General features: G+C 46.6%; 1 protein-coding gene across 1 annotated transcript in view; it reads right to left on the bottom strand.

Moving 5' to 3' along the window:
* The window catches only part of STK10 (serine/threonine kinase 10), an 87,970-nt gene that overhangs the window by 58,594 nt on the left and 15,238 nt on the right, over positions 1-14,138 (bottom strand). The window contains exon 2 of the mRNA XM_032801514.2: positions 5,802-5,966. Coding sequence (XP_032657405.1) covers positions 5,802-5,966 — 165 coding nt within the window. The remainder of the gene's footprint in view (positions 1-5,801; positions 5,967-14,138) is intronic.

The raw sequence follows: 14,138 nt of genomic DNA, 5'->3' as shown, positions 1-14,138 counted from the left end.
CCACAGAGGACTGTGGTGCCAGACAAGCATCCACCGAAATGCCGCCATGCGGCAACGTCAATGGGCATCACCGTTGAAATACCGCCGACAAGCAGCAGCATCCAGAGGCATTGCCATCAAAAATCAGTAGCATTTTGGCGGCGATGCCTCTTGATGACACTGCTTGTTGGCAGCATTTCGGTGAATGTTCATCCGCCAGCCAGTATGTGGGCACACTTAGACGCCCCGTCAGGCACCATGGCGCCCACAGGCACCGTGTTGGGGACCCCTGCTCTATCCATTCTATAGAATGGTCCAAGAAACCTATGGGTTTCAAGCCTGGTTTTACTGGGGGGGGGGGGGGGGGAATCAATGGAAAAACTCCCACTGACTTCAACTGGCCCAGGATTTCACACACAGAGGTTCTAATTCTGTGTTACGTTCACAGGACTTTTCTATACAGGATGCAAAAGGGATATATTTGTTACTGTTAAAACAGACTGTCAAGCTGTAAACCAAACTTCCTCTCTGGAGGTCAAAAGTCAGGTGCTCAGAATGAAGGCTGGTGGAGAAAACATCAATCCAAGAGCAGTTCCACCCCCACCCCTACCCCCCAAAAGAACACACACTTAAACAGATGGAGACATTTGAAAGTAGGAGACTGCAAGCTCCTCTGGCCCAGGGCCATTCCTTATCTGCTCTAAGCATTTCTACAGCTCCTAACACGTGCAGTATCTAGAATGAGGAAGACAGCGCATCCAACAGCTACTATGTTCTCTCCCCAAGAAGAGAAAGTTCAATAGTGACAACCCCAAGCATTCAAAAATCACGAGGCTCCGGCCCCAAAGAGTTGTGAGATTATTTTTAATAATAGATATTGGGGGCAGGTGGTGGTGGGGTGGGAATTGCCTTCAGGTTCCTGAGCCCATAGGCTGCACTCAGGTCACATTTGCAAGCTTTTCTCCCCAAACACAAGGGCTAAAAACTTGCTTTTATTCGCATGAGGATCTCCACCCTGGTTTAGTGCCCCAATTCCAACAGCTGGGCTTTAGGAAACGCACACCAAATATAGCTAGGCTCCCGATAAAAATCATGAGCATTGGCAACACTGCAATTCTGGGAGCTTCTTGGTGCTGTTTAGAAGTAGCACAAGCTTGCTTAGCTCTTGCCCAGATCTGAAGAAAGTGAGGTGAATCAGTAACTACTGGCACGGTGCATGGAGCACAGCATCATGGTGATGTATTACAACTTAAAATTCCTCAGCGTAGAATGTTGTAATGAGGATAATTCCATCCCATAAAGTTCACAGGGTGTCCAAACTCAGCACTGTTTACACCTATGGCCTGGAGCAAGCTTTCACTCTCACACTCGAGAATGCTGGGGCTTCTTTTCACTCAACTTTATATAGCTCAGGGGATGCCTTGGACCAAAAGAAAGGTGAATATTTAGTTTAAAATGAACCTACTTCAGGGTCGGGAACATTTTATACACTCTCCCCAGTGCAAAAGTTAGCTCCCAAACACCGCACTCAGCTGTCTACCAAAAATGAGGCAAAACCCTGACCCCCAAACATGGGAACTGCGAGGGCAGCGATTGGAGCTCACAGCAACACTAGAAGCAGATGCTGCTGAATCCCAGGTTTCTTCACATCTTTTCTTTATTAATTCAGGAGCACTTGCTCTATCAGCTCAGTTAACTTCTCAATACTGGGGCCAGCACTGGAACATGGACTTCAATCTATTGAGACTTCAGTGTCTGTGTTACACAGGCTGCAGCTGTAACCCACACACCTTCGAGAGAGAGATAAAATGAGTCTGCTCTACAGCCTTAGCTAACAGCCAGTTGGCTTTTAGCTCATGCGGTAGAGGTTCATGCACTAAGCTCCAGAGGTCCCACATTCGATCCCGCCCACTGACAACCAGGGTCTGTCAGCATTACACAGCAATAAGATGCTGGGAGCGGAACCTGCCACTGACAGGGAGGCTGAGTAAGTCATGACCTCTGCACTGGCTGGGTGAAGCCCTGCAATGCCTCTACACTTGGGACACTCCTTCATGCCACTCTCAGAACCTGGGGAACCCCATTGCACTGTTGATATGGCACAGCACTCAGATTTCCTTCAGCTGGAGTGTTCCAACAGGGCTTTGCTCCTGCACTGACTGTCTGAGCCAAAAACTCCATAGGTTCTGCCTCTCTGGCTTCTGAATACCTCCAGGAAAAAAAAAGTTTTTACATAATTCTATTTAACAGAAATTTATGTTCTTAAAATAACTAAAAACCCTACCCCTATTTGGATGCAAACATTCCCCTGCAAATGTTTGCAACCCAAAAGCTTGTATTTGTTGCAAGAGTATCTGGGAAATGTTGCTGACGGAAGCTAGGCTCTTGGGTGGGTTTGTACTCAGGCAACCAGCCTGAGCAGCGACCACACAGCTATTTTTGTACACTAGCTGAATCAGAGCTGGCACACGTCTATCCAAGCAGGGAATTACACCTCCTAGCTGCAGTGTAGATATAACTAAGAGTGGAACTGCCTGGCATGTTTACTTCCTACAAGCTCAGTGAAACACAGGAGTATTTAAACGAACAGCATAAATGGTGAAAGACAAATGCCACTTGCAAATAACCAAAAATAGGACACTAGCCACCTAACAGTGGACTGAGGTATAAGAAGATTTCCCCTCATGGGAGGTTTTGATACCGGGGTATCTTGTTTCATTAGTTTCTAAAGGACTGTTTAATTTTAGTAGGTCAGCTGGCACTGATACATTACACAGCGCTTTGCATAGAAAAGCAGAGCAAAGGGGAAAGGCAGAATTTCCTACAGGAAGGAAAGCTTCCTACAGAGGGAGGAGGTGGGAAGAACAAGCTGATGTTTTAGAAAACAGAGGCCAACAAATAAATCAGGCTGACTAGTTAAAGTGGGGGGAAGCTGAAGGAGGTAGGAATGGAGTGGGGAAGGTACAGAGCAGTGGTTTTCAAACCTTTTTTTCTGGCGACCCAGTTGAAGAAAATTGTGGATGCTGTCATAAACAGATAGCTAAGGGTTAATGTTTCTTTTACCTGTAAAGGGTTAACAAAGGGAACCACACACCTGACCAGAGGACCAATCAGGAAACTGGATTTTTCAAAGCTCAGGGAGGGAATTTGTGGTTGTGTGTCTTTGTCGGAGTCTCTGCTCTGTGCTCTCTCTCGCTATGAGTGATTCTATCTCCAGGCTTTTCTAATCTTCTGCTTCCAAGTTAAGTAACAAAGGTAGAAGACAATAGCTATTTGTTTTTTGTTATTACATGTGGTAGTGTGTGAATGTTAAATTGTTTTCTTTTGAATAAGGTGTTATTCATTTTTTCTTTTAAGCAATTGACCCTGTATGTCAACTTGATACAGAGCTATGTTTATGTGTTTTTTCTTTCTTTATTAAACAGTTTCTTTTAAGACTGTTTGAGTTTTCTCTGGTAGGCTAAGGAACGAGGAAGGGATTCTCTGGTGTTAGATCTACGGAGGTGGATTGAAGCCTCAGGAAGAAGGAGGGGGAGGAGAGAGATACTTCATCTCGCGTACTTGTGTTTCAAGACTTGAAGCGTATCTTCCAAGGAAGCTGGAGAGGCGGTTAAAGAGGAGACAAGGGAGGAGGTTATTTTCCTTTGTTGTAAGACTCAGGGCATCTGAGTCTTGGGGTCCCCCAGGGAACGTGTTGGGGAGACCCGAGGGAGTCAGGCCCTGGAAATTCCTGTCTGGTGGCAGCGCTATCAGATCTAAGCTGGTAATTAAGCTCAGAGGATTTATGCTAGGCACCCACATTTTGGACGCTAAGGTTCAGAATTGGGATTTATGCTTATGATGGATGCCCACAACCCAAAAGAGCTGGGGATGAAGGGTTTGGGATGTGGGAGGGGCTCAGGGCTCTGGGGTGGGGGGGCAGGCCCTGAGGTGGGGATGAGGGGTTTGAGGGGCTCAGGGCTCTGGGCTGGGGATTGGGGCACGGGGTTACCAGGGGCAGCTCCTGGTCAGCAGTGCAGCAGGAGTGCAGAGGCAGGCTTTCTGCCTGTCCTGGCACTGCGAACCACGCTACACCCCAGAAGCAGCCAGCAGCAGGTCCAGCTCCTAGGCAGAGGCACTCAAGCGACTCCACGCAGCTCTTGCCCGCAGGCACCGCCCCCATTGGCCGGAGTGCAGAGCCAGGGCTTGGGCAGCCTAGGAGCCAGACCTGCTGCTGGATACTTCCGGGGCGTAGCGCGGTGTCAGACCAGGCAGGGACTAGCCTGCTATAGCCGGGCAGTACTGCTGACAGGACTTTTAACAGCCTGGTCAGTAGTGCTGACCAAAGCTGCCGCAACCCAGTGCCTTACATTCTGCAACCCACTACTGGGTCGCGACTTGCAGTTTGAAAACCACTGGTATAAAAGTAAGACAAGTCTGGTCTCTAATCCTGAGCTTGTCAGTTAGTTTGACTTTTTGATTTCTGGCAAAGTCACAATGTCAGCGGACTCCCTGAATTCCCTCACGAGGAGGATGTTTGCCTTTCACTTTGCTGGAAGGTTATAGATTTATTTTGATGCTTGAACCTAAAGTGACACTTAAAATGAAGATCAGTTGCCATCTGAACGCTAGTTCTCAAGACAACGTGCAAACCGCCTTCCCTTCAGAGTTGCAGTGCTCATGGAAAGGAGGGTTTGAGGCTCACATTTAAGAGCTCAGATGCTGCACATTTAACCTTGATTTATAGCAAGCCACAGGAGACAGGGGAGAGCGTTAGTGCGCTTCTCAGAAAGGACACTGATACATGCTGGCACAACAGGCTTCAGTCTGGGCTGCATCCTAGCACACAGTCTGACATGAAGCAAGAGACCCTGGCTCTGGCATTTCATCTCTCAGATGCCAGTGACCTTACCAGCTAGCAGAGCCCTACATTCAGATTTCAGAAGCCACTAGTTTAAGTTTAACAGTGAGGGTAATTAATCATTGGAACAACTTTCCAAGGGTCATGGTGGATTTTCTGTTACGGGCAATTTTTAAATCAAGATTGGATGTTTTTCCTCAAAGACATGCTCTAGTTCAAACAGGAATTAACTCAGGGAAGTCACATGGCTTGTGCTACCAGGAGGTCAGACTAGATCAGAGTGGTCTCTTCTGGCCTATAATCTGTGAATAGAGAGTCTTCAGGAATCTGCTGGGAGGCTGTGAAGATGCTTGAGGGGAAGGGCATTAAGATTGCTCGGAAACACAACATCTTGCATGTTTATGGTTTGACATTATAGCTGTGAAGGCTTCTAGGGCCATTCAGATGTAGTTGCAAGAAGGGGCAGCTGTACTGGCAGATATGAACAGAGAGGGAACAGAATACATTGGTGAAAGATCTATATACACCCCAATTTCTGGAGCCCCATACAGGCATCCTCACTGACACGTACACCACAGTCTGAATCCAGCAGGGAAAGGGGAATCCTTCTCTAGCACCACAACCCCTTCTACTTTCCCTGCAGCTGCACGCTGAATATCAGAGGGTTTTCCTCTAACACAAGAGGAATGATTACTAAGTAGCGTATGCTGACAGAGAAGGAACGGAGAGTCTCGGGACCTTGTCTGGGCTGTTTCTAAGCAGCTCGTCCAACGAGAAGAAGAATGAGGGGGACCCGATGACTATGAGAACAGTGTCTAGTGCACACTTTGAGCCTTGCTCGCAACTGCCAGAGACTTTCAGACTGTCAGAGGCTCTACGGAGGTCGCTTTGCCATGAGCCAGTGTGTTTTGTCTTCCAGCACAGCATGGAGAGAATGAAGAATGTACAAAAGAGGGGGTGACATGCAGTAACAGCCTCTTACCCACAGTTTGCTGTCATGATAAAATGCTCCCAGGAGCTTGACAATGTATGGGTGATCACAGGTCGCCAAGATTTCAATCTCCACCATATAATCCTCCAGTTCCTCATCACTCTTCGCCTCAATGACTTTTGCAGCAGCTAATGCCCCTGTCTCCTTATTCTTGGCCTGTAATGTAAAACCCACAGTAAGTACATGGACTGAAGGAAAAAACAAGTTGAGGCTTTGGTGTTAACCCAGGCTCCATTCTCCCAGTTCTCACCCTCAACTCCTTTAGGAAGTGCCTGCTATAAAAGTGGGGAAAATGTACAGATGCAGCTTTGCTACACAGACCCAGGGATAGGATAACTGACATAAGGTGACAAAAATCCCTTTTACCTTTTTCCAGTTCCTTGGTCACCGCCACTTCGCTGCAAGAGGGAAGATGCTTTTCAAGAAGTCAAGAGACAAACCCATCAATGTTACCATGAAGGAGAGGGAAGCTAAGACAGCCCCATAGCATAAGAGGTAATGGCCCGATTTTCAGGAGTCCTACGGGATCCACAAATTCCCTTGGTTTTGGCGGGAACTGCAGTGCTCAGCATCTCTGAAAACGTTCAGACCATAAACATTTACAAAGCAGGGCCTCCTGCTGTACAGTTCTGAATCAGCTCCAGCCTTGGAATTTCCCTACTGCCCCCTAGACATGCTTAGCATTTGCCAACGGAGCTGTGCATAATGGAGATGGGGCCCTCGGGCAGCTGTTTGGTGGGGGGGGGCGGGAGGGCAAAGCAGAGCAGAAGTTAAATCTAACTTTCCTTGACAAGCCAGCACCTTATGTTTTATTGATCTTTGTTGCCATGGCACTTCTGGAAGCCATAGATCAAGTTGGGGAAGACATGATATACTCCCTTGCCCACATCCTCCAGAGGGCTTATTTAACCAATGATAAGGGTCAGATATACTAGAAACAGCTTTGTTTATCTCAAGCTGCACCACAAAAGCTGAAGGGTTCCTCCCCTGGTTCTCCTTCCCTCCCTGCTTCTTCAATCAGATCAGTGTGCAATGTAACTGAAGCAGCCAGAAATGACATTCAGATTGCAAGCTTGTCTCTCACCAACAAAAGTTGGTCCAATAAAAGATATTACCTCACCCAGCTTGTCACTCAAATTGTCATCATTCTCAGTCAAGAGAAACAAGCTCTAATTGACACTTGCATCCATTATACTGCATGCTACCAGCGAGGGGAAATGCCAACATACGCAAATAGGTAGTATGGTCTTCTCTTTCCACACAAAGGATCAGCCTCCATCACACCAGCATCTGTGATCTGAACTACCCCGCCCCCCAATGCACTACTGCCTAGGGACTAAAGTATAATCCTCAAATGACAGACAGTTCAGGGATGCGTTGAGACATAGCTGCTACCTTTGTTCAAATGCAAGCGATTATACGATCAACTTCAGCTTTAAAGGAGGAGGGGCTGAGGAAACAGGAGTGACCACTTCCATATCGGGCCCCTAAAGAGCTATTTAAAATCAATGTGCTAAACTGTTTTCTACGAAGACAATAATCACAGAACTGGAAGAGACCTTGACAGGTCATCTAGTCTAATACCCTACACTTAAGGCAGGACTAACTATTATCTAAACCATTCCTGACAGGTGTTTGTACAACCTGCTCTTAAAAATCCCCAATGACGGAAATTCCACAACCTCCCTAGGAAATTTATTCCAGTGCTTAACCACTCAGACAGGAAGTTTTTCCTAATGTCTAATCTAAACCGCCCTTGTGGAAAATTAAGCCCAATGCTTCTTGTGCTATCCTCAGAGATTAAGAAAAACATTTTTCTCCCTCCTCCTTGTAACAACCTATTATCATGTCCCCCTCTCAGTCTTCTCTCCTCCAGACTGAAAAAATTAGGTTTGTTTAATCTTCCCTCACAGGTCATGTTTTCTAGACCTTTAATCATTTTTGTTGCTCTTCTCTGTATTTACTCCAATTCGTCCACATCTTTCCTGAACTGTGGCACCCAGAACTGGACACAATACTCCAGTTGAGGCCTAATCAGCGCAGAGTAGAGCAGAATTACTTCCTGTGCCTTGCTTACAACACTCCTACTAATACATCCCAGAATGAGGTTTGCTTCTTTTGCAACAGCGTTACACTGTTGACCCTCATTTATCTTCCAATCCACTATGACCCCCAGATCCCTTTCTGCAGTATTCCTTCCTAAGCAGTCATTCCCCATTTTGTATGTGTGCAACTGATTATTCCTTCCTAAGAGGAGTACTCTGCATTTATCCTTATAGAATATCATCCTATTTACTTCAGGCCACTTCTCCAGTTTGTCCAGATCATTTTGAATTTTAATCCTATCCTCCAAAGCATTTGCAACCTCTCCCAGCTTGGTAACGTCCTCAAAACTTTGAGTGTACTCTCTATGCCTTTATCTAAATCATCAATGAAGATACTGAACAGAACCAGACCCAGACCTGATCCCTGCAGGACTCGTTATATCCTTCCAGCATGACTGTGAACCACTGATGACTACTCTCTGGGAACAATTTTCCAACCAACTATGCACCCACCTTATAGTAGCTCCATCTAGGTTGTATTTCCCTAGTTTGTTTATGAGAAGGTTCTGCGAGCCAGTATCAAAAGCCTTACTCAAGTCAAGATATACCACATCTACTGCTTCCCCTCATCCACAAGGCTTGTTACCCTCTCAAAGGTGGCTATCAGGTTGGTTTTACACAATTTGTTTTTGACAAATCCTTGCCGATTGTTACTTGTAATGAGAAAAGGGTCTGAGCAGTGGATGCATGTTAGTAACTGAAGCCATATACACACTGCTGCTCTCTAAGGAGGTTATTGACAGGGTGGTTCCTCTGTTCCCAGCCACACCGTGCCAGCAGCAGGCTGCTTGAACATCCATCTGGGAAAGTTTACAGCATTATTTTTCTTATTACTTTGCCCTTCCCAAAGCCCCAGAAATAATCTAAGAGACTGAAGTCAACAAGTGGCTTGGCTAACATAATGCATTTGTTAACAGTTGACAGACATTGGTCTCCCAGCCAAGTCAACCGCTCTACAAAGGCGATGGTAACAGTGACACACCAGGCGCATAAACATCTGCCTGACTGATGTGTCCAGTACACAGGGCACAAAGCTGGGCATAGGACATGTGTGGGAGAGGGGGCCTGACAATGTATTTTTCTGCTCACATGCCCAATGGCTGCTCGTTCCCACTCCTTGAGACATCCATTCTTCTAGCCTTAGGTCCTCTCCTCCCCTCTCTCCTGTGTTCTTCCCCCTCTCCTCCCCAGAAGCCAGAGTGCTCTCAGCAGCAGCTCCAAATTCTTCAGAGTCCCACCCTCCAGGGCGCAGTGTGGGGCATCACAGATCAGGATGTTAGTCAGTTTCACTTGGCTGGCAGTACATTTGTTTTGGTCTGCTCTGAATGTGAGTGTCCATATAAGAAAAACTTCCCTATAAGACACAGGACTGCTAGCATTCTTCACCCAAAGGGGAAGGGACTAGCTGTTGGCTATCTGACTCAGGAAGTCACACCCTGCACAAAGACTGTTTTCACAATTTCACAGAATCAGCAGTTTGAGGGGTAGTAGAAATCCCTCTTAAGTCACCGAGTCTATTTCCCTGTCAAGGCAAGAGTTCTCCCTATGGTGCATTTCCTAGTGCTCTGTCTACTTTATTAAGTGCCTCATGTACACTGTATGTTTACCCCTCATTCTGAACAAGCAGGGAAACTTGGTGCAGAGTATTCGAGGCAGGCAGGTATCTGCTTTCATACATGAGTTTGGCGTGATACATTCACCCATGACCTGAGAGAAGGGAAAAGCCACATTTCTGTGTGTTATTGTTTGAGAGAGAAACGCTGGCAGGCTCCAATTATGATCTACCTTGTTGCTTTCTCTTTTTATGTATCTGTTTGGAAGGCCTACGCAGAGAGCTTAGAAAAGGATTAGTTCCCAGCATAAACAGAGTAGGTCTAGCTGAATCAGTCTCTCTCAGTATATGGTTGTATCATCTATACTGAGTAAGTGGCCTGGCAGAGGATAAAAGAATGGAGGGGAAACTGCATGGAGCGTAGAAGAAAGGCAAGTCTTCTCTCCCCCAACTGGACATATTTGCACTCTAGCCGTTTTAGAAGAATCCAGCACTTGCTGACCCAATACACCCTAAGAGGATGAAGTGGGTGATGACCCCTTTTCCATTAGGACATGTAAAACTAGCTTGAGCTTGGAACAATTACAAGGGTGCCTCTAATTTTTTCCTCTTAAGTTTTAAAGAATGAATTACCACCAGGACACTGAAAAGTGATGGGCAAGTAAGTGGACCGGTGGGAGGCACAGGGAAGTGCTGCCTTCCTAATAGAGTTCTTTCAAAAGAACTCAATAATGACTGTACGGAGCAAGAATAAATACCCCCATAGAGCCTCTGTGTGCGTTAGAGGCTGGTGGAGATCTGGGAGAGGAAGTATGTGCTGTGAGAAAAGGTGTGGCTTCCCTTTGTGGTTACAACACAACACATGCACTTCCCCTCTGATCAAGGCCAGTCAGACTCAACATCCTCCAGTGCCGCAATGCACTTGAGAAGCACCCAGAGGCTCTGCCCTCAGCTGTACTCAGCAATAGCATCGTTTATAGCTACTGTCCTTGAATTCCAGACAGGTTCTCCTGGCAAGATGGGACATGGATCACCGTGACTTACATCCAATCTATTTTAATGATGAGCCTGAACCAAACTCCCCAAACTTTGAGGGCTCCTCTTAGTTCAGATCCAAGGCAAGAGAGTCCAGCTGCATCTCTAATACCATTGCCTCTCCTTCATGCTGGGGGGCGGCCCCTTCCAGCCCTACATTTCTAGGAGCCTGCTGAATAACTTTCTCTGGTGCATGCACGGTCTCATGTGTTACACATCTCGCAGCAAAATACTGGGTCCTGTCCACCTCTCCCCAACTCTATGCATTTGCTTTCTAGGGCTTCCCACTCTCATGAACCCAAATCCTCTTCTCTCCCCACTCCAAGATGGAAGCCAGAGTACATTTAGAGGACTGTACTAGTCACTTTAGAAGCACCAAAAAGCCCCACCAGTCAGCATTCAGAGCATCATGCAAGTCAAACATTCATTTTCATGTGCAGCAGCCCATTTACAATATAAATCTCAGAGAGCAGAAGGTGAGCATTCAGCAGGTGTGAAGGGAAGCCTGACTGCAAAATGGGGGAGGGTGTTCTTCCACAGACTACTCCAGGGAACTGTATCTTCAGTTCAGTTGCCATCCCTCAGCAGCACTGCTGATTTCTGCAATTAGTTCAGCGAACAGAGTTTCACTTGTGCGGAGAGCCAGAAGCCCCAGATGGAAGGCCCTGCCTTCCTGCCAGGTCTCTCTCTCTCTCTCTTTTTTTTTTGGAAGAGGGTCGCCAGATAAAGCCTCTTTTTGGCAGGCATTTAGAAGGTGCATTTGTAGCACGGCATCCCCTCTAATTTCAGATTTGCACTGAAGTGTCATATGCAGTGCACAGAGCAGCGAGGGTGTGGAAGGGACCCCTGCCCTCTCCTAGGTGCTTAGTTATCAAGCCCTCCCCAGTTCCCCATCCCCTGGCCTGTATTCCATAGCAAGGGGCCTTTGCTCTGATGCAGTGCATAGGAATTCTGGGGAAGTTCTGAATTTTTTTAAAGGGATATTATTGATGTAAATATATTTACTACCATAACAAAGAACATGAGCCATTGCACTAGCGTAATTTTATATTGAAAATTAAGAATGAGGAGGCAGAACGTTGCACTTAAAATGCAGAACCACACTGCAGAAGCTGCAGGGATCTAGCCAAAAGCTTTGACTCTGAAGCACAATTCTCTCCCCAAGGAATGGGTTCTATGGCAGATTCCACAGCCCTGCTGGTCATACTAGGCATGGTGACACATCCCACTGGCAGAGAGTGCTCAGAGCACCTGTGTTCTGACCCAAGGGGAAAAACCTCAGAGCATGGACATAGTAGCCCAACATACAAGACTGGCCAAGGCACTACCAGAAACTTGCCAGCAGAGACCTACAGGACACCCTTGCTAGAGAGACTTCCTCCATGTTAAAATGTTTCTTAGAAGCTTGACAGCACTGAAGAGTTGGAGTTTAGGCGGATTTGAGCAGGAGGTCTGTTCCCAGCTTGACCACTACCTGTGTGTGAAGTCTGGGCAAGCCACTTCCCTCTCTGCCTCAGTTTGCCCAACAGTAAAAAGACTGCAAGGCCTCATGAAATCAGGGCTTGCAAAGCAGCTCGAAGCCCCCAGAGGAACAGTCTCCATTCCAGTGAGGGGTGTTACTATGACTAACAGGCTGAGTAACAACAGAGCAACCCCCTGTTACAGTCTCCCTCTGGGTATGAGCAATTCTTATTCAGAAAAGAGGATGTCTTAGGAAACTATATGCCTATGTATCTAGATTCAACACTTAATGCAGTCCTTGTGTGGGCTGGAAACTCCTCAGGGCAGGGACGTCTCCCCTGGCTTGTATCTAGCCAAACCCAGTGAGCAGTAACGGACTAGCACACAATGGCCTAAGACTCAAAGTGCACAGCCCTACTAAACAGATTAAACAGACACAATTAAGGGGCACAGGCTAAGGGGCTGTTTGAGTCAGAAGGGCCATCTGCAGGTTTTTAATTGCAGTGTAGACATACCCAATGAGACTTTAAGGCTGTTCTCAATTGGGTTAACAGCACAGGAACTGCTAGCTTTCCAGTCAGGCATTGTACTTTAGGCAGCACTGAAGCAGTTACATTTTTGACTATCTCAGCTTCCTCTTCTCTTCTCCCCATTAATGGAAGTAGAAGACTACCGGTATCGGTTCAGGGAAGATGAGGCTGGAGCTGCTCAGCAGCAGAGACAGAAAGAGCAGAGCCCTCTCTCCTCCATTGCCTGCAGGCCAGCTGGGCAGAGAAGGCAGATTTACTGAACACTGCTAGAGGAAGTTACAAAGTCACATTTCAGAGGAAGTCTGCATAAGAGCAGATAACTTTCTGAGCCAGTAGTCAGAGCACCTGCTGCTCCCATTTCAAACCCAGTGAACCAGTGACTCAAGAAAGGGAATCTGTATGTCGAAACCAGCATTGCCCTGTGGGCCCATTGCTATGAATAAGCAGCACTTACACCATGCTTTTCAGAGGGTCTCAAAGCGTTCACAAAAGGACACTAATTCCCCATGCTTTCTAGGGGGAAACTGAGGCACACAGGCAAAGTGATTTACCCAAGACCACACAGGTCAGTAGCAGAACTGGAAACTGAATTCAGGTTTCTGGACTGGAGTCTAACCCCTATGCACTGAATTGCCTTCCCCAAGTGACTGCACTGGAGAGGCCAAATCCAAATCTGCTACAGTCAGGTGAGTTTTCTTCTACCGAGCTCCACGTATTCACTCCAGGTCTGAATTTGCAGTAGGTCTTCCTACTGCATGAGCTTTAGGAAAATGTGCTATAGCATACACCTCAGAATTACACTATACATAAGCCACACTTACAATCCCACTACTATTTAAGGCAACTGTTTCCAGTTATGTTTATAAGAATATTTTGCACTTATACCATCCCCCTGTATCCTTGAAGTTAGAGCTACTATTACCTGCCAACTTCATCCATACTGTGCTGAACGACACACCTACATCTACACAGTCTGACAGCTGTATCATGTAACCTCAACCCATCTACTCAACCTAGAAAGCAGCTTTCAGGATGCCAGATACATGCAGACCATACATACACCAGACTTGGACTGTGGTCTGGTATGCAGCATTTCTGTAACTTGTGGCTGGCCACTTCCCTGAACTCTGCTGGCTGGAGTTTTGCTAGGCATGACATAATACAACATGGACATAGATAGAGTGAAACCAATCTGGAAGTAAGTGGGTCACATGCTTGCACTGCTATCCATGGAACTACAATTCAGATTTAAAAGACAGGCCATTGATAATTTAAACTTTCAAGCCAGCTTCTGATCTCAATTGCCATGTCATAGATCAGAATCTGCCCCACAGATACTGAGAGGAAGGGAGTGCGCGTGTGTGTGTGGGGGGGAGGAATCACGTGAAGGTAGACTGAAAACCAAACTAACAATTATATTTAAGAAATCTATGTCCTTCTAAGTTTCTGACCTTGGAGCCAGGACAATATTCCTAATAGCAATGAGAACGCACATCTTCAGGCTGAGTAACTGAAGTTATATCATTCTCTACAAACTGCCAGCTATAAGAAAAGGATCATTAAATGTAACTTCTCTACAGCCTTGTGTTACATGTAATCTGGCACTAACACTGGCTCCCTCTGCAGCCTTGGGCACGTACAACTT

This window comes from Chelonoidis abingdonii, chromosome 7, assembly GCF_003597395.2.
Source record: "Chelonoidis abingdonii isolate Lonesome George chromosome 7, CheloAbing_2.0, whole genome shotgun sequence".
NCBI classification, from domain to species: domain Eukaryota; kingdom Metazoa; phylum Chordata; order Testudines; family Testudinidae; genus Chelonoidis; species Chelonoidis abingdonii.
Note: the sequence above shows the minus strand (reverse complement) of the source record. Positions and strands in the feature narration are given on the sequence as shown.